The sequence below is a fragment of the Oncorhynchus nerka genome, linkage group LG28, assembly GCF_034236695.1.
Source record: "Oncorhynchus nerka isolate Pitt River linkage group LG28, Oner_Uvic_2.0, whole genome shotgun sequence".
NCBI lineage: Eukaryota > Metazoa > Chordata > Actinopteri > Salmoniformes > Salmonidae > Oncorhynchus > Oncorhynchus nerka.
Genome location: NC_088423.1, coordinates 4,635,248 through 4,655,084, shown reverse-complemented (window position 1 = coordinate 4,655,084; position 19,837 = coordinate 4,635,248). Strand labels below are relative to the sequence as shown.

The following is a 19,837-nucleotide window of genomic DNA, read 5'->3' as shown; positions in this document are numbered from 1 at the left end:
TTTATCAAAGCAGCCCATGTCCTTTCTGCAGTGATTTTTCAAAACAGCCCATGTCCTCTCTGCAGTGTTTTATCAAAACAGCCCATGTCCTTTCTGCAGTGATTTATCAAAACAGGCCATGTCCTTTCTGCAGTGATTTATCAAAACAGCCATGTCCTCTCCTCAGTGATTTATCAAAACAGCCCTTGTCCTTTCTGCAGTGATTTATCAAAACAGCCCATGTCCTATCTGCAGTGCTGTGCTTTATCAAAACAGCCCATGGTCTCTCTGCAGTGCTGTGCTTTATCAAAACAGCCCATGTCCTCTCTGCAGTGCTTTATCAAAACAACCCATATCCTCTCTGCAGTGCTGTGCTTTATCAAAACAGCCCATGTCCTCTCTGAAGTGATTTATCAATACAGCCCATGTCCTTTCTGCAGTGATTTATCAAAACAGCCCGTGTCCTTTCTGCAGTGATTTATCAAAACAGCCCGTGTCCTTTCTGCAGTGATTTATCAAAACAGCCCGTGTCCTCTCTGAAGTGATTTATCAAAACAGCCCATGTCCTCTCTGCAGTGCTGTATCAAAACAGCCCATGTCCTCTCTGCAGTGTTTTATCAAAACAGGCCATGTCCTCTCTGCAGTGTTTTATCAAAACAGCCCATGGCCTCTCTGAAGTGATTTATCAATACAGCCCATGTCCTTTCTGCAGTGATTTATCAAAACAGCCCGTGTCCTTTCTGCAGTGATTTATCAAAACAGCCCATGTCCTCTCCTCAGTGATTTATCAAAACAGCCCTTGTCCTTTCTGCAGTGATTTATCAAAACAGCCCATGTCCTCCCTGCAGTGCTTTATCAAAACAGCCCATGTCCTATCTGCAGTGCTGTGCTTTATCAAAACAGCCCATGGTCTCTCTGCAGTGCTGTGCTTTATCAAAACAGCCCATGTTTTCTCTGCAGTGCTGTCATTTATCAAAACAGCCCATGTCCTCTCTGCAGTGCTTTATCAAAACAACCCATATCCTCTCTGCAGTGCTGTGCTTTATCAAAACAGCCCATGTCCTCTCTGAAGTGATTTATCAATACAGCCCATGTCCTTTCTGCAGTGATTTATCAAAACAGCCCGTGTCCTTTCTGCAGTGATTTATCAAAACAGCCCGTGTCCTTTCTGCAGTGATTTATCAAAACAGCCCGTGTCCTCTCTGAAGTGATTTATCAAAACAGCCCATGTCCTCTCTGCAGTGCTGTATCAAAACAGCCCATGTCCTCTCTGCAGTGTTTTATCAAAACAGGCCATGTCCTCTCTGCAGTGTTTTATCAAAACAGCCCATGGCCTCTCTGAAGTGATTTATCAATACAGCCCATGTCCTTTCTGCAGTGATTTATCAAAACAGCCCGTGTCCTTTCTGCAGTGATTTATCAAAACAGCCCATGTCCTCTCCTCAGTGATTTATCAAAACAGCCCTTGTCCTTTCTGCAGTGATTTATCAAAACAGCCCATGTCCTCCCTGCAGTGCTTATCAAAACAGCCCATGTCCTATCTGCAGTGCTGTGCTTTATCAAAACAGCCCATGTCCTATCTGCAGTGCTGTGCTTTATCAAAACAGCCCATGGTCTCTCTGCAGTGCTGTGCTTTATCAAAACAGCCCATGTCCTCTCTGAAGTGATTTATCAAAACAGCCCATGTCCTCTCTGCAGTGCTGTATTAAAACAGCCCATGTCCTCTCTGCAGTGCTATGCTGTATCAAAACAGCCCATGTCCTCTCTGCAGTGCTTTATCAAAACAGCCCATGTCCTCTGCAGTGCTGTATCAAAACAGCCCATGTCCTCTGCAGTGCTTTATCAAAACAGCCCATGTCCTCTATACTCTCTCTCTGTTTAGGTTGTGCGGTCGGAGTCCGCATCTTGGGGGGGGTGGGGTCCACGTCCAGCGCCAGAGCCGCCACCGCAGACAGATGCCCACCCAGACCCTCCCCTATAGGCTTAGGTTATGCGGTCGGAGTCCGCACCTTGGGGGAGTTACTGTCACGTTCTGACCATAGTTCTTGTGTGTTTTCCTTGTTTTAGTGTTGGTCAGGACGTGAGCTGGGTGGGCATTCTATGTTGAGTTTCTAGTTTGTCTATTTCTATGTTTGACCTGATATGGTTCTCAATCAGAGGCAGGTGTTGGTCATTGTCTCTGATTGGGAACCATATTTAGGTAGCCTGTTTTGTGTTGGGATTGGTGGGTGATTGTTTCCTGGCTCTGTCTTCTCTGCACCAGATAGGACTGTTTTCGGGTTTTGCCACGTTTATTGTTTTGTAGTGTGTTCATGTGTTGAGATTCTGTTATTAAAAAACCATGGACACTTACCACGCTGCGCATTGGTCCTCCGATCCTTCTCGCCTCTCCTCCTCAGACGACGAGGAGGAGGAAAACTCTTACACCATGTCCTCTCTGCAGTGCTTTATCAAAACAGCCCATGTCCTCTCTGCAGTGCTTTATCAAAACAGCCCACGTCCTCTCTGCGGTGATGTACTTTATCAAAACAGGGCCAGATGAGGAAATGGATGTGAGTGCAGTGGCCTGATTTAACACAGTCCTGCAGACATGTGTGTGTGTGTACCTGTGTGTGTGTCTGCGTGTGTGTGTGTGTGTCTATGTGTACTGTGCAGAGGAGGATTATGGACTGGCTGTGGGAGGCTGCTGCCGGTAGAAACTCTGAGCCCCAGCCGCCGCAATCCCTGCCCACTCTCTCTTATGAGCCGAGCTAACAAACACATGTACATGAGCTCAATCTCGTCTGCCTATGCCCAGTAGAACCCCCAGGGAGCTCAGGCTTGGTAATCGATGGGCGAGTGTTTGTGTGTGTGGGGGGGGGGGGGGGGGGTTTAGAGTGCCATGGGTGAACGGATGTAAATGCTCCATGTGCCCACAAAGCTGTAACTCAGGACTCTCCTGGTCTTGTACTGCAGTATTCAGCAACCTGATAACATGGTGTTACTGCACACACACACACACACACACACACACACACACACACACACACACACACACACACACACACACACGTCTACAGGACTGCGTTTATAAGCCAGGCCACTGCAGTTCCATCCCATTTCCTCCTCTGTTCCTGTTTTGATAAAGCAGCCATTAAGTTTTCATTAGCTCCTGAGAGCCATTACTGCAAAAGCATCCCTCTCCTCTGCTGCTCAAATCAATACTGTACAGTATGTGTGTGTGTGCGCGCCTGTTTGTCAGTGGAGGCTGGTGAGATGAGATATGGGAGGACATCCTCATAATGGCTGGAATGGAATTCCTGGAACAGAGTCCAATGTAGTTTCCATATGTTTGATGTGTTTAATATTGTTCCATTTATACCATTCCGGCATTTAGAATGAGCACGTCCATCTTCCTATAGCTCCTCCCACCAGCCTTCTCTGTGTGTGTGTGTGTGTGTGTGTGTGTGTGTGTGTGTGTGTGTGTGTGAATGTACTGTCACTGATATGGTTTCATGCTGCCATAGCATACTATAAAATGGTTTCAGTCCAGTATGAAGGCTGACAGTTTGTTGTGTTGTGTTGTTCTCTTCCAGATTGACTTGGAGCCTGAGGGGAAGGTGTACGTCATCATGGACCTGTCTGGATCCTCTAGTGAAAGTAAGGCGTTTTCTCTCGTTTTCTCTTTCAATTACATTACATTCAATTTAAGGGCTTTATTGGTATGGGAAACATATGTTAACTTTGTCAAAGCAGGTGAAATGGATAATGAACAGAAGTGAAATTATCAATAAAAAAAATAACAGTAAACATTACACTCACAAAAGAAGAATAAAGACATTTCAAATGTCATATTATGTCTGTATACGGTGTTGTAGTGATGTTGAAATAGTTAAAGTAAAAAAGGGAAAATAAATTAACATGAATATAGGTTGTATTTACAATGGTGTTTGTTCTTCCCTGGTTGTCCTTTTCTTCCTGCTGTGATGGCACACTGTGGTTTTTCACCCAATAGTTATGGGAGTTTATCAAAATTGGGTTTGTTTTCAAATTCTTTGTGGATCTGTGTAATCTGAGGGAAATATGTGTCTCTAATATGGTCATACAGCTGGCAGGAGGTTAGGAAGTGCAGCTCAGTTTTCACCTCATTTTGTGGGCAGTGAGCACATAGCCTGTCTTCTCTTGAGAGCCAGGTCTACCTACGGCGGCCAGTCTCAATAGCAAGGTTATGCTCATTGAGTCTGTACATAGTCAAAGCTTTCCTTAAGTTTGGGTCAGTCACAGTGGTCAGGTATTCTGCCACTGTGCACTCTCTGTTTATGGCCAAATAGCATTCTAGTTTGCTCAGTTTAAAAAAAAATCTTTCCAATGTCTCAAGAAATAATATTTTTGTTTTTTCATTATCTGGTTGGGTCTAATTGTGTTGCTGTCCTGGGGCTCTGTGGGGTCTGTTTGTGTTTATGAACAGAGCCCCAGGACCAGCTTGCTTAGGGGACTGTCTCTCTCCGCCTCTCTCCGTTTCTGCCCATCTCTCTCTTGCTCTCTCTCTCTCTCTCTCTGTCTCTTTCTGTCCCCCCTCTCTCTCTCTCTCTCTCTCTCTCCCTGTCCCTCTCTCTCTCTCTCTCCTCTCTCTCTCTCTCTCTCTCTCTCTCTCTCTCTCTCCCTGTCCCTCTCTCGATTCAATTAAATTCAAAGTGCTGTATTGGCATGGGAAACATGTTTACATTGCCAAAGAAAGTGAAATCGATAATAAACATTTTACTTACAAAAGTTCAAAAGAAATAGAGACATTTCAAATGTCATATTATGGCTAAATACAGTGTTGTAATGATGTGCAAATACTTAAAGTACAAAAGGGAAAATAAATAAACATAAATATGGGTTGTATTTACAATGGTGTTTGCTCTTCACCTGTTGCCCTTTTCTTGTGGCAACAGTTCACTAATCTTACTGCTGTGATTGCACACTTAGTGGTATTTCTCTCTGTCTCTCTCTCTCTCGCCCTCTCTCTCTCTCTCTCTCTGCCGTCCCACCCATCCTATCCTTCTCCCGGAAGCTGATCAGAGCCCCTAAAAGGAGAAGACCCTCTCATCTGTCTGTTCCTCTCTTCATTCGGTCACCCCGAGGGTCTCATTTCAGGTGGCTTGATCACTCAACATGATCTCACTGATGTGGGGGGGGTCCAGGAGTATGGGTGTGGCCAAGGGTGTGGGTGTGTCCAGGGGTTGGGTGTGTCCAGAGGGAGTGTCCCGGAGGGGTGGGTGTGTCCAGGGGGGTGGGTGTGTCCAGAGGGAGAGTCCCGGGGGAGTGGTTTCAATTATTTATCTTGTTTCTCGCTCCTTTCTTCTCTTCTCTCTCTCTCTCCTTAATGTGACAGTGAGAGAAGTCTACATGAGTTAAATATACGGCTTGATAATCAATGTTACATAAGGAAATGGACAATTAGCATTTCCTGTGACTGTTAGTAGCGTTAGTGACTCACTGGAAAGTAGGAGTAAAAATACGTCAGAATGGCAACCATTGGTCTGTCTCTGTCAACAATAATAATACACTGACATTCATCATGAACTACTTCATCATAAGTACTCTGATTACTTCATTACCATTATCATGAATTAGTGTATCACGCCCGCACAGTGCAACGTTTTTCCTGCGATGGATAAGGTTAGGGTTCGCTTCCCTTTACACCTGATGAGTGAATTAACTGTACATATTCAAATATAAATCCATTGTTGTAAAATATGATTTGCTTTGATACTAAGAGACATTCATGTCCTTTTATCCTAGCTAGATAGGTCAGAACAAGGGTAGTGTCCTCAGTACCTGTAATATAAAACAGGGTAGTGTAGGGATCCAGGGAGCTGCTTTCCTCTGTCTCTGGCTATAGCTACATGGTTATTAATTCATGCTATATAACCCTGGCTGTAGCCCTCGGCTGTACGATTCTCTCTTTCAATGCCCCTTTTACATATTCATTGATTATTCAATTGTATATAAGTAGGGACCCCAGTTTTCTGAGAAATAGTCTGACAATGTCTGCTGCTTTTAATAGACCACAGTCATTTCATTGATAAGAGAGGACAAGAGCACTGTGCTCTTAATTGGAGGTTGACCGATTAATCGGAATGGCCGATTAATTAGGGCCGATTTCAAGTTTTCATAGCAATCAGAAATGGGTATTTTGGACGACGATTTTGCTGATTTTTTGTTATTTTTATTACTTTTTTACACCTTTATTTAATCTTTATTTAACCAGGCAAGTCAGTTAAGAACACATTCTTATTTTCAATGACGGCCTTGGAACAGTGGGTTAACTGCCTTGTTCAGGGGCAGAAAGACAGATTTTTATCTTGTCAGCTCAGGGATTCAATCTTGCAACCTTACAGTTAACTAGTCCAACGCTCTAACCACCTGCCTCACGAGGAGCCCGCCTGTTACGCGAATGCAGTAAGAAAACAAGGTAAGGTGCTAGCTAGCATTAAACCTAATCAATCATAATCACTAGTTATAACTACACATGGTTGATGATATTACTAGTATATCTAGCGTGTCCTACGTTGCATATAATCGATGCAGTGCGCATTCGCAAAAAAGGACTGTCGTTGCTCCAACGTGTACCTAACCATAAACACCAATGCCTTTCTTAAAATCAATACACAGAAGTGTATATTTTTTAACCTGCATATTTAGCTAAAAGAAATCCAGGTTCGCAGGTAATATTAACCAGGTGAAATTTAGTCTCTTCTCTTGCGTTCATTGCACACGGAGTCAGTGTATACAGTGCCTTGCGAAAGTATTCGGCCCCCTTGAACTTTGCGACCTTTTGCCACATTTCAGGCTTCAAACATAAAGATATAAAACCACAACAAGTGGGACACAATCATGAAGTGGAACGACATTTATTGGATTTTTCAAACTTTTTTAACAAATCAAAAACTGAAAAATTGGGCGTGCAAAATTATTCAGCCCCCTTAAGTTAATACTTTGTAGCACCACCTTTTGCTGCGATTACAGCTGTAAGTCGCTTGGGGTATGTCTCTATCAGTTTTGCACATTGAGAGACTGACATTTTTTCCCATTCCTCCTTGCAATACAGCTCGAGCTCAGTGAGGTTGGATGGAGAGCATTTGTGAACAGCAGTTTTCAGTTCTTTCCACAGATTCTCGATTGGATTCAGGTCTGGATTTTGACTTGGCCATTCTAACACCTGGATATGTTGAACCATTCCATTGTAGATTTTGCTTTATGTTTTGGATCATTGTCTTGTTGGAAGACAAATCTCCGTCCCAGTCTCAGGTCTTTTGCAGACTCCATCAGGTTTTCTTCCAGAATGGTCCTGTATTTGGCTCCATCCATCTTCCCATCAATTTTAACCATCTTCTGAAGAAAAGCAGGCCCAAACCATGATGCTGCCACCACCATGTTTGACAGTGGGGATGGTGTGTTCAGGGTGATGGGCTGTGTTGCTTTTACGCCAAACATAACGTTTTGCATTGTTGCCAAAAAGTTCAATTTTGGTTTCATCTGACCAGAGCACCTTCTTCCACATGTTTGGTGTGTCTCCCAGGTGGCTTGTGGCAAACTTTAAACGACACTTTTTATCTCTGCAGTTCATCCAGAGTGAGGATGGGCCTCTTGGTTGCATCTCTGATCAGTCTTCTCCGTGTATGAGCTGAAATTTTAGAGGGATGGCCAGGTCTTGGTAGATTTGCAGTGGTCTGATACTCCTTCCATTTCAATATTATCGCTTGCACAGTGCTCCTTGGGATGTTTAAAGCTTGGGAAATCTTTTTGTATCCAAATCCGGCTTTAAACTTCTTCACAACAGTTCCTTGTTCTTCATGATGCTCTCTGCACTTTTAACGGACCTCTGAGACTATCACAGTGCAGGTGCATTTATACGGAGACTTGATTACACACAGGTGGATTGTATTTATCATCATTAGTCATTTAGGTCAACATTGGATCATTCAGAGATCCTCACTGAACTTCTGGAGAGAGTTTGCTGCACTGAAAGTAAAGGGGCTGAATAATTTTGCACGCCCAATTTTTCAGTTTTTGATTTGTTAAAAAAGTTTGAAATATCCAATAAATGTCGTTCCACTTCATGATTGTGTCCCACTTGTTGTTGATTCTTCACAAAAAAATACAGTTTTATATATTTATGTTTGAAGCCTGAAATGTGGCAAAAGGTTGCAAAGTTCAAGGGGGCCGAATACTTTCGCAAGGCACTGTATGCAACAGTTTGGGACGCCTGGCTCATTGCGAACTAATTTGCCAGAATTTTACATAATTATGACATAACATTGAAGGTTGTGCAATGTAACAGGAATATTTAGACTGATGGATGCCACCCGTTAGATAAAATACAGAATGGTTCCGTATTTCACTGAAAGAATAAACGTCTTGTTTTCGAGATGATAGTTTCCAGATTCGACCATATTAATGACCTTAGGCTCGCATTTCTGTCATGCCCTGGCCTTAGTTATCTTTGTTTTCTTTATTATTTTGATTAGGTCAGGGTGTGACATGGGGATTTTATGTGTTTGTCTTGTCTAGGGGGTTGTATGTTTATGGGGCTGTTTCCTGTGTAGGTAAATTGTATGTCTATGGTTGCCTAGATTGGTTCTCAATTAGAGGCAGCTGTCTATCATTGTCTCTGATTGGGAACCATATTTAGGCAGCCATATTCTTTGGGTATTTTGTGGGTGATTATTTCCTGTGTCAGTGTTTCTGCCACACAGAACTGTTTCGTTGCCAGTTCACTTTATTATTTTGTATTTGTGTTCATGTTTAGTTTTTCTTATTAAAAACCATGGACACCTACCACGGTCCGATCCTTGTTTCAGGAGGAAATCTGCCATGACAATTTCTGTGTGTTATTATGTTATAATTAAGTCTATGATTTGATAGAGCAGTCTGACTGAGCGATAGTAGGCACCAGCAGGCTCATAAGCATTCATTCAAACAGCACTTTCGTGTATTTTGCCAGCAGCTCTGCTGTTTATGACTTCAAGCCTATCAACTCCCGAGATTAGGCTGGTTTTTTAAATTTTTTATTTCACCTTTATTTAACCAGGTAGGCACTAATAGCGTTTCAAACTTCACCTCAAGATGAGACTAGCAGTGTTGAACAGACAACACAGAGTTGCATGGGTAACGCAATTAACAAGTCAATAACACAGTAGAAAAAAATGGGCAGTCTATATACAATGGTGCAAAAGGTATGAGGAGGTAGGCGAATAATACAATTTTGCAGATTAACACTGGCAATGACTAAATGATCAGATGGTCAATAGTCAAAGGTAGAGATATACAAATGGCAAAAGAGCAGAAAAGGTAAATAAATAAATAAAAAAAAAACAGTATAAAAACAGTATGGGGATGAGGTAGGTGAAAATGGAACCACCAGCTTTATTGTTCTCATGTTCTACAGCAAGGAACCTCTTGAAACTGGGGATAGCTGATTTTCATTTTTGGAAAAATAAAGTCTCCAACTTCAGCTATTTTGTCAGGACAAAATGCTAGAATATGCATATAATTGACAGCTTAGGATAGAAAACACTAACGTTTCCAAAACTGTAAAAATATTGTCTGTGAGTATAACAGAACTGTACTGGAACGAAAGGCGGCCAAATGAGGTGTTGGCTTTAGGGATGATCAGTGAGATACACCTGCTGGATTGGATGGGTGTTGCCATCGTGAAAGTGAACTGAGGAAGGGACTTTATTTAGCATGGACTTGTAGATGACCTTGAGCCAGTGAATGGGTATCAACCAATATGTTTTAGGGCCAGTGTCTAGAGTCACAAGACACAGTGGTGGGTGGTTTAGGTTTTGTGACAAAACGGATGGAAGGATAGACTGCATCCAGTTTGCTGGTAGAGTGTTCAAGTGATTTTGTAGATGACACCGCCGAAATTGAGGATCGGTAGGATAGTCCAGTTTTACTGGGAAGCCAACTGGCCCGGTTGTATAGTGAAGGAGGATATTTGAAAACACCTTGAGGAATTATAAAAAAAGCCATGTTTCTTGATTTATTTTCTAATTTGGAAGATTTTTGATGTGAGTCTGTGAAGGAGAGTTTGGGTTTCTAACCAACACGTAAAGAACAAAGGGAGGTATTTCCTATAAAAAATAATCTTTATGGGACAAAATGAACATTTGCTGTCTAACTGGGAGTCTTGTGAGTGAAAACAGGCAGCGAAGCTCATCAAAGATGCATTTGGTTTTACTTGCTTTTAAGATTTTGGAGGCCACGGAAGGAGTGCTGTAGCTGGCATAATGCTATGAGGTATCGATAAAGCACAAAGTGTCCAATGACTTTGGCTGTAAAGCATAATTTCAAAATCTGAGATGACAGGGTGGATTAGGGAAAAGGCAGCAAGAGCAACATTTCATTGATGATTTCAGAAAAATATTTTGTAGTAATATTGAACCCGTGGCATTATGCATAGAGACTGTCAGTTGATGACAGCATGCCCTCCGATTTGACACACTGAACTCTGTCTGCAAAGTCATTGAACCAGGCAAGGCAGTCATCCAGAAACCTTACAAAGGCGATGACATCCAGTGTGAAAATGGCTTTAGCATCTAGGTCTTTTAAGGGGGAGGGTGCACTAAAGCGTTTCAAACTTTATCCTCTGGTATTCCTTAAAGAGGTAGGGGTTTCAGGTGTCTCTGGAAGGTGGTGATTGACGCCGCTGTCCTGGGTGGCTGTTGGAGTTTGTTCGTGGTTGGGAGCCCAGGTAGGAGCGAGTTTTGAGAGGCTGAGCGGGAACTATACTGTTACACTGGCAATACTAGCAGGCCAAGGTAAGAACATCCAATAGTCAAAGGTATATGAACTGATCAAATGGCCTAGAGAGAAATAGTCCTATAATTCCTATAATAACTACAACCTAAAGCTTACCATGGAATATTGAAGACTCACGTTCAAAAGGAACCACCAGCTTGGATATGTTCTCATGTTCTGAGAGAAGGAACCTCTTGAAACTAGGGGGCACTATTTTCATTTTGGAAAAATAGGGGTTTAATGTAAACAGGCATTTTGTCAGACAAAATGCTAGAATATGCAGTAATTGACAGCTTAGGGAGATGACAGTGCCTGGATTCCAAAACTGTAAAAATATTGTGTGAGTATAACATAACTGCGGATATTGCAGGCATGAACCCGTGAAAAATCCAATCAGGAAGGGATGTTATTTAGAAACCTCTGTGTTCCTATGCATCCCTAGGTTTGAGCAGTGAATGGGATATCAACCAGATTCCTTTTTTCAACCGTAATGTGTCTAGTGTCACAAGACACAGTTTCAGTCCTTTATTTTGAAAAGAGCGTGAAGGACCACATTGCCGAGGTTCAGTGGTCAGGTGGTGGCTCCAGAGTGATTTGTGCAGACATGATAAAGGCACGCCATTGTGCCTGGTCGCTCCTACTGGGGGAAAGGAGAAGATTGATATATTATCTGCATAGATATTTGAAGAACATGTGAGGATTGATTACAAAAATGTTGACTTGTTTCTGCGATATTATGGATATAATTTGGAATAGAGCCCTGGGGGACACCAGTGGTGAGAGCACGTGGTGAGGAGTGGGTTTCTCTCGCCACGCAAACTAAAGAACAAAGGAGGTATTCAGGTATAAAAATAATCTTTATGGGACAAAATGAACATTTGCTGTCTAACTGGGAGTCTTGGTTGATGAAAACAGCCGATAGGTCATCAAAGATAAGCAATTTAATTTGAGTTAGCTTTTCTGATTTGCGGAGCGCCTCCGTGATACAGAGAAGAAGTCTCAGTTGAATGACTAGTCTTGAAACCTGAAATTTGGACAAATGCTTGTCATTCTTTGGCTGATAAAGCATCATTTCAAAATCTGAGATGACAGGGTTTTAAGAAAAGAAAGCTGTGTTTCACTATATTTCAGTTGTGATTTCGGAATATTAATATTTTTAGTAATATTTTGGGTCCAACTTGCATTATCTTGAATTATTGTCAGTTGATGACAATTCGGTCAGGGATGAGTTGATGGGTAGTTCCAAGAGATAATTAAAGCTTTCTTACATGGCACATATTGCACTTTTACTTTCTTCTCCAACACTTTGTTTTTGCATTATTTAAACCAAATTGAACATGTTTCATTATTTATTTGAGGCTAAATAGATTTTATTGATGTATTATATTAAGTTAAAATAAGTGTTCATTCAGTATTGTTGTAATTGTCATTATTACAAAACATTTTAAAAATCGTCCGATTAATCGGTATCGACTTTTTTTGTCCTCCAATAATCGGTATTGGTATCGGCGTTGAAAAATCATAACGGTCGACCTCTACTCTTAATGTGTACTGTGTATGTACAGTTGAAGTATGAAGTTTACATACACCTTAGCCAATACATTTAAACTCCGTTTTTCACAATTCCTGACATTTAATCCTAGTAAAAATTCCTTGTCTTAGGTCAGTTAGGATCACCACTTTATTTTAAGAATGTGAAATGTCAGAATAATAGTAGAGAGAAATATTTATTTCAGCTTTTATTGCTTTCATCATATTCCCAGTGGGTCAGAAGTTTACAAACACTCAATTAGTATTTGGTAGCATTGCCTTTCATTTGATTAACTTTGGTCAAACGTTTCGGGAAGCCTTCCACAAGCTTCCCACAATAAGTTGGTTGAATTTTGGCCCATTTCTCCTGACAGAGCTGGCGTAACTGAATCAGGTTTGTAGGCCTCCTTGTCCGCACACGTTTTTTCAGTTCTGTCCACAAATGTTCTATAGGATTGAGGTCAGGGCTTTGTGATGGCCACTCCAATACCTTGACTTTGTTGTCATTAAGCCATTTTGCCACAACTTTGGAAGTATGCTTGGGGGTCATTGTCCATTTGGAAGACCCATTTGCGACCAAGCATTAACTTCCTGACTGATGTCTTGAGATGTTGCATCAATCTATCCACATAATCTTCCTCCCTCATGATGCCATTTATTTTGTGAAGTCAACCAGTCCCTCCTGCAGCAAAGCACCCCTACAACAGGATGCTACCACCCCCATGCTTTACGGTTGGGATGGTGTTCTTCGGCTTGCAAGGTTTGCTTCAATATATCCACATAATGTTCCTTGCTTGCTGAGTGGCCTTTCAGGTTATGTCGATATAGGACTCGTTTTACTGTGGATATAGATACTTTTGTACCTGTTTCCTCCAGCATCTTCAAAAGGTCCTTTGCGGTTGTTCTGGGATTGATTTGTACTTTTCGCACCAAAGTACGTTCAACTCTAGGAGACAGAACGAGTCTCCTTCCTGAGCGGTATGACGGCTGCGTGGTCCCATGGTGTTTATACTTGCGTACTATTGTTTGTACAGATGCACGTGGTACCTTCAGGCGTTTGGAAATTGCTCCCAAGGACGTACCAGACTTGTGGAGGTCTACAATTTTTTTTCTGAGGTCTTGGCTGATTTCTTTTGATTTTACCATGATGTTAAGCAAAGAGGCACTGAGTTTGAAGCTAGGCCTTGAAACACATCCACGGGTAGAAGCTTCTATAGCCATTACATATTTTTCTGGAATTTTCCAAGCTGTTTAAAGGCACAGTCAACTTAGTGTATGTAAACTTCTGACCCACTGGAATTGTGATACAGTGAATTATAAGATAAATCTGTCTGTAAAATAATCTGTCTGTAAACGATTGTTGGAAAATGTAAATGTGTCATGCACAAAGTGGATGTCCTAACCGACTTGCGAAAACTATAGTTTGTTAACAAAATGTTTTAGAGTGGTTGAAAAACGAGTTTTAAAATTACCCCAACTTAAGTTTTTGTAAACTTCTGACTTCAACTGTAGATGTGTGTGCACATGTTAGAGTGTGTGTCTGTGTTTGTGTTTGTGTGACCTCACATTTACCCCACAATAACTCTTCTTCTTCCTAGGTAGTGTATCCCTTTCCCACTACTTGTGTTGCACTCATTCACTGCATTGATGAGCTGTGTCAAGTCCACAGTCAATACAAGGGATCAATATGTAGAACAAATCTCTGGTTTTGGTGGAATCTCCTGCTAGACTGGCGGGTTAAAGACGTCTAGGAACACAACGTTCTGACACACACAAACATGTGTTCTGGCTGTGTTATAACTGAGTTGTAAATGTGTTCTAGCTGTGTTATAACTGTTCTAGCTGTGTTACAACTTGTTATACGTGTATTCTAGCTGTGTTATAACTGTGTTCTAGCTGTGTTATAACTGTGTTCTAGCTGTGTTATTATTGTGTTCTAGCTGTGTTAAAACTGTGTTACAGCTGTATTACAACTGTGTTACAACTGTGCTATAACTGTGTTACGGCTGTGTCATAGCTATCTTCTAGCTGTGTTTTAACTGTGTTCTTGCTCTGTTATAACTGTGTTATAGCTGTGTTGTAACTGTTACAGCTGTGTCAAAACTGTTCTAGTTGTATTATAACTGTGTTACAGCTGTGTGATAGCTATCTTCTAGCTGTGTTATAACTGTGTTCTAGCTCTGTTATAACTGTGTTGCAACTGTGTTCTAACTTTGTTACAGGTGTGTCAAAACTGTTCTAGTTGTATTATAACTGTGTTATAGCTGCATAATAATTGTGTTATAACTGTGGTTATAAATGTGTTATAGCTGTTTTATAACTATTTTACAGCTGTGTTACAACTGTGTTATAATTGTGTTACAGCTGTGTCATAGCTGTGTTATAAATGTGTTATAGTTGTGTTATAACTGTGTTACAACTGTGTCCTAGCTTTGATAGTATTGTTATTGATGTGTTACAGCTGTTTTTGGCTTTGTTATAGCTGTGTTACAGCTGTGTCATAGCTGTGTCCTAGCTGTGTTATAGTTGTGTTATAACTGTGTTACAACTGTGTCCAAGCTGTGTTATAGCTGCGCTATAACTGTGTTACGGCTGTGTCATAGCTATCTTCTAGCTGTGTTATTATTGTGTCCTAGCTGTGTTATTATTGTGTTCTAGCTGTGTTATAACTGTGTTATAGGTGCGTTATAATTGTGCTATAGCCGTGTTATAACTGTTTTACATCTATGTTACAACTGTGTTACAACTGTGCTATAACTGTGTCACAGCTGTGTCATAGCTATCTTCTAGCTGTGTTTTAACGGTGTTCTAGCTCTGTTATAACTGTGTTATAGCTGTGTTGTAACTGTTACAGCTGTGTCAAAACTGTTCTAGTTGTATTATAACTGTGTTACAGCTGTGTGATAGCTATCTTCTAGCTGTGTTATAACTGTGTTCTAGCTCTGTTATAACTGTGTTGCAACTGTGTTATAACTTTGTTACAGCTGTGTCAAAACTGTTCTAGTTGTATTATAACTGTGTTATAGCTGCATAATAATTGTGTTATAACTGTGGTTATAAATGTGTTATTGCTGTTTTATAACTATTTTACAGCTGTGTTACAACTGTGTTATAATTGTGTTACAGCTGTGTCATAGCTGTGTCCTAGATGTGTCCTAGCTGTGTTATAAATGTGTTATAGTTGTGTTATAACTGTGTTACAACTGTGTCCTAGCTTTGATAGTATTGTGTTATTGATGTGTTACAGCTGTTTTTGGCTTTGTTATAGCTGGGTTACAGCTGTGTCCTAGCTGTGTTATAGTTGTGTTATAACTGTGTTACAACTGTGTCCAAGCTGTGTTATAGCTGTGTTATAACTGTGTTACAGCTGTTTTTGGCTTTGTTATAGCTTTGTTAGAGCTGTGTTATAACTGTGCTATAGTTGGTTATAACTGTGTTACAACTGTGTCCTAGCGTTGATATTACTGTGTTATTGCTGTGTTATAGCTCGTTATAGCTGGGGTTGTGGCTTTGGTTGGTCAAAGCTCTGCTTAAGGTCAAAGCATCAAGTTGGAGAAGTGTTAGTAAAGAATGGCAGAGTACAGACAGATGCTCTGTCATCCATGTTGAGAGTATGCCCAACTTGCTGAGTGAAGAACAGAAGAGAGAGAGGGAAAATGAGAGAAGGGAGAGTGAGATGGAGAGAGAGAGAAAGGAGAGTGAGATGGAGAGAGAGAGAAAGGAGAGGGAGAGAAATGAGAGAGAGAGAGATGGAGAGGGAGAGAAAGAAGAATGAGGGAAAATTAGAGAGAGATGGAGGAGAGAAAGAAGAGTGAGGGAAATTAGAGAGAGATGGAGAAGGAGAGAAAGAGGGAGAGAAAGGAGAGAGAGGCAAAATGAGAAAGAGATGGAGTGGAAGAGAAAAGAGAGGGAGAGAAAGGAGAGTGAGGGAAAATGAGAGAGAGATGGAGAGAGAGAAAGAAGAGGGAGGAAAAATGAAAGAGAGATGGAGAGGGAGAAAAATGAAGAGGGAGGAAAAGGAGAGTAAGGGAAAATGACAGATAGATGGAGAGGGAGAAATAGGAGAGGGAGATAAAGGAGAGTGAGGTAAAATGAGAGAGCGATGGAGAGGGAGAAAAATGAGAGGGAGAGAAAGGAGAGGGAGAGAAAGGAGTGTGAGCAGCTTGTTTTGTACTAAAGGAGCTGGCAGGCATCTGTAACGAGACTCACTGGCTGCCTGCCTCCCGTCAGTACTGGTCTACATCAACAAGCCCTTAAACAAACACACACACACACACACACACACACACACACACACACACACATGCAGAAAGAAAGCACAAATGAGTTAGTAAGAAAGCACAGTCAGTAAGTATAGGTATGTAGAGTTTTAGAGTGATATAAAAGAAAACAGTATTGCTATGTGTCAGACAGATTTGAGTTATGCATGATTGTGCCCACGCCTGTGCTCACTCCAAGGACAAGTAGACTTTTCTCAGATCAGCTTTGAAACCAGTGCCACAGAGCCAGCCACTATTAACCCCAATCCATCAACCACTTGTCCTTTCTTCAGCTGAAACACTTACTAACCTCACTGTCTTCACAGATCCGATCAGGTTTTAAATGATGAGGCCATTCTGTGTGGGGTATACATTTATAATATCAGAGGTGAAGCTATGACCTTACCAAAAGTATGTGGACACCCCTTCAAATGAGTGGCTTCGCTATTACAGCACATCTGTTGCTGACAGGTGTATAAAATCGAGCACACAGCCATGCAATCTCCATAGACAAACATTGTCAGTAGAATGGTCTTACTGAAGAGCTCAGTGACTTTCAAAGTGGCACCATCATAGGATGCCACCTTTCCAACATTTACATTTACATTTAAGTCATTTAGCAGACGCTCTTATCCAGAGCGACTTACAAATTGGTGCATTCACCTTATGACATCCAGTGGAACAGTAGTGCATCTAAATCTTTTAAGGGTGGGGGGTGAGAGGGATTACTTTATCCTATCCTAGGTATTCCTTAAAGAGGTGGGGTTTCAGGTGTCTCCGGAAGGTGGTGATTGACTCCGCTGTCCTGGCGTCGTGAGGGAGTTTGTTCCACCATTGGGGGGCCAGAGCAGCGAACAGTTTTGACTGGGCTGAGCGGGAACTGTACTTCCTCAGTGGTAGGGAGGCGAGCAGGCCAGAGGTGGATGAACGCAGTGCCCTTGTTTGGGTGTAGGGCCTGATCAGAGCCTGGAGGTACTGAGGTGCCGTTCCCCTCACAGCTCCGTAGGCAAGCACCATGGTCTTGTAGCGGATGCGAGCTTCAACTGGAAGCCAGTGGAGAGAGCGGAGGAGCGGGGTGACGTGAGAGAACTTGGGAAGGTTGAACACCAGACGGGCTGCGGCGTTCTGGATGAGTTGTAGGGGTTTAATGGCACAGGCAGGGAGCCCAGCCAACAGCGAGTTGCAGTAATCCAGACGGGAGATGACGAGTGCCTGGATTAGGACCTGCGCCGCTTCCTGTGTGAGGCAGGGTCGTACTCTGCGGATGTTGTAGAGCATGAACCTACAGGAACGGGCCACCGCCTTGATGTTAGTTGAGAACGACAGGGTGTTGTCCAGGATCACGCCAAGGTTCTTAGCGCTCTGGGAGGAGGACACAATGGAGTTGTCAACCGTGATGGCGAGATCATGGAACGGGCAGTCCTTCCCGGGAGGAAGAGCAGCTCCGTCTTGCCGAGGTTCAGCTTGAGGTGGTGATCCGTCATACACACTGATATGTCTGCCAGACATGCAGAGATGCGATTCGCCACCTGATCATCAGAAGGGGGAAAGGAGAAGATTAATTGTGTGTCGTCTGCATAGCAATGATAGGAGAGACCATGTGAGGTTATGACAGAGCCAAGTGACTTGGTGTATAGCGAGAATAGGAGAGGGCCTAGAACAGAGCCCTGGGGACACCAGTGGTGAGAGCACGTGGTGTGGAGACGGATTCTCGCCACGCCACCTGGTAGGAGCGACCTGTCAGGTAGGACGCAATCCAAGCGTGGGCCGCGCCGGAGATGCCCAACTCGGAGAGGGTGGAGAGGAGGATCTGATGGTTCACAGTATCGAAGGCAGCCGATAGGTCTAGAAGGATGAGAGCAGAGGAGAGAGAGTTAGCTTTAGCAGTGCGGAGCGCCTCCGTGATACAGAGAAGAGCAGTCTCAGTTGAATGACTAGTCTTGAAACCTGACTGATTTGGATCAAGAAGGTCATTCTGAGAGAGATAGCGGGAGAGCTGGCCAAGGACGGCACGTTCAAGAGTTTTGGAGAGAAAAGAAAGAAGGGATACTGGTCTGTAGTTGTTGACATCGGAGGGATCGAGTGTAGGTTTTTTCAGAAGGGGTGCAACTCTCGCTCTCTTGAAGACGGAAGGGACGTAGCCAGCGGTCAGGGATGAGTTGATGAGCGAGGTGAGATAAGGGAGAAGGTCTCCGGAAATGGTCTGGAGAAGAGAGGAGGGGATAGGGTCAAGCGGGCAGGTTGTTGGGCGGCCGGCCGTCACAAGACGCGAGATTTCATCTGGAGAGAGGGGGGAGAAAGAGGTCAGATCACAGGGTAGGGCAGTGTGAGCAGAACCAGCGGTGTCGTTTGACTTAGCAAACGAGGATCGGATGTCGTCGACCTTCTTTTCAAAATGGTTGACGAAGTCATCTGCAGAGAGGAGGAGGGGGGGGGAGGATTCAGGAGGGAGGAGAAGGTTGCAAAGAGCTTCCTAGGGTTAGAGGCAGATGCTTGGAATTTAGAGTGGTAGAAAGTGGCTTTAGCAGCAGAGAGAGAAGAGGAAAATGTAGAGAGGAGGGAGTGAAAGGATGTCAGGTCCGCAGGGAGGCGAGTTTTCCTCCATTTCCGCTCGGCTGCCCGGAGCCCTGTTCTGTGAGCTCGCAATGAGTCGTTGAGCCACGGAGCGGGAGGGGAGGACCGAGCCGGCCTGGAGGATAGGGGACATAGAGAGTCAAAGGATGCAGAAAGGGAGGAGAGGAGGGTTGAGGAGGCAGAATCAGGAGATAGGTTGGAGAAGGTTTGAGCAGAGGGAAGAGATGATAGGATGGAAGAGGAGAGAGTAGCGGGGGAGAGAGAGCGAAGGTTGGGACGGCGCGATACCATCCGAGTAGGGGCAGTGTGGGAAGTGTTGGATGAGAGCGAGAGGGAGAAGGATACAAGGTAGTGGTCGGAGACTTGGAGGGGAGTTGCAATGAGGTTAGTGGAAGAACGGCATCTAGTAAAGATGAGGTCGAGCGTATTTCCTGCATTGTGAGTAGGGGGGGAAGGTGAGAGGATGAGGTCAAAAGAGGAGAGGAGTGGAAAGAAGGAGGCAGAGAGGAATGAGTCGAAGGTAGACGTGGGGAGGTTAAAGTCGCCCAGAACTGTGAGAGGTGAGCCGTCCTCAGGAAAGGAGCTTATCAAGGCATCAAGCTCATTGATGAACTCTCCGAGGGAACCTGGAGGGCGATAAATGATAAGGATGTTAAGCTTGAAAGGGCTGGTAACTGTGACAGCATGGAATTCAAAGGAGGCGATAGACAGATGGGAAAGGG

At 43.1% G+C, this 19,837-nt stretch overlaps 1 protein-coding gene across 1 annotated transcript in view; it reads left to right on the top strand.

The window, feature by feature from the left end:
- The window catches only part of LOC115121610 (protein kinase C epsilon type-like), a 225,878-nt gene that overhangs the window by 84,992 nt on the left and 121,049 nt on the right, over positions 1-19,837 (top strand). Inside the window, 1 exon segment of the mRNA XM_065013213.1 lies at positions 3,555-3,618. Coding sequence (XP_064869285.1) covers positions 3,555-3,618 — 64 coding nt within the window.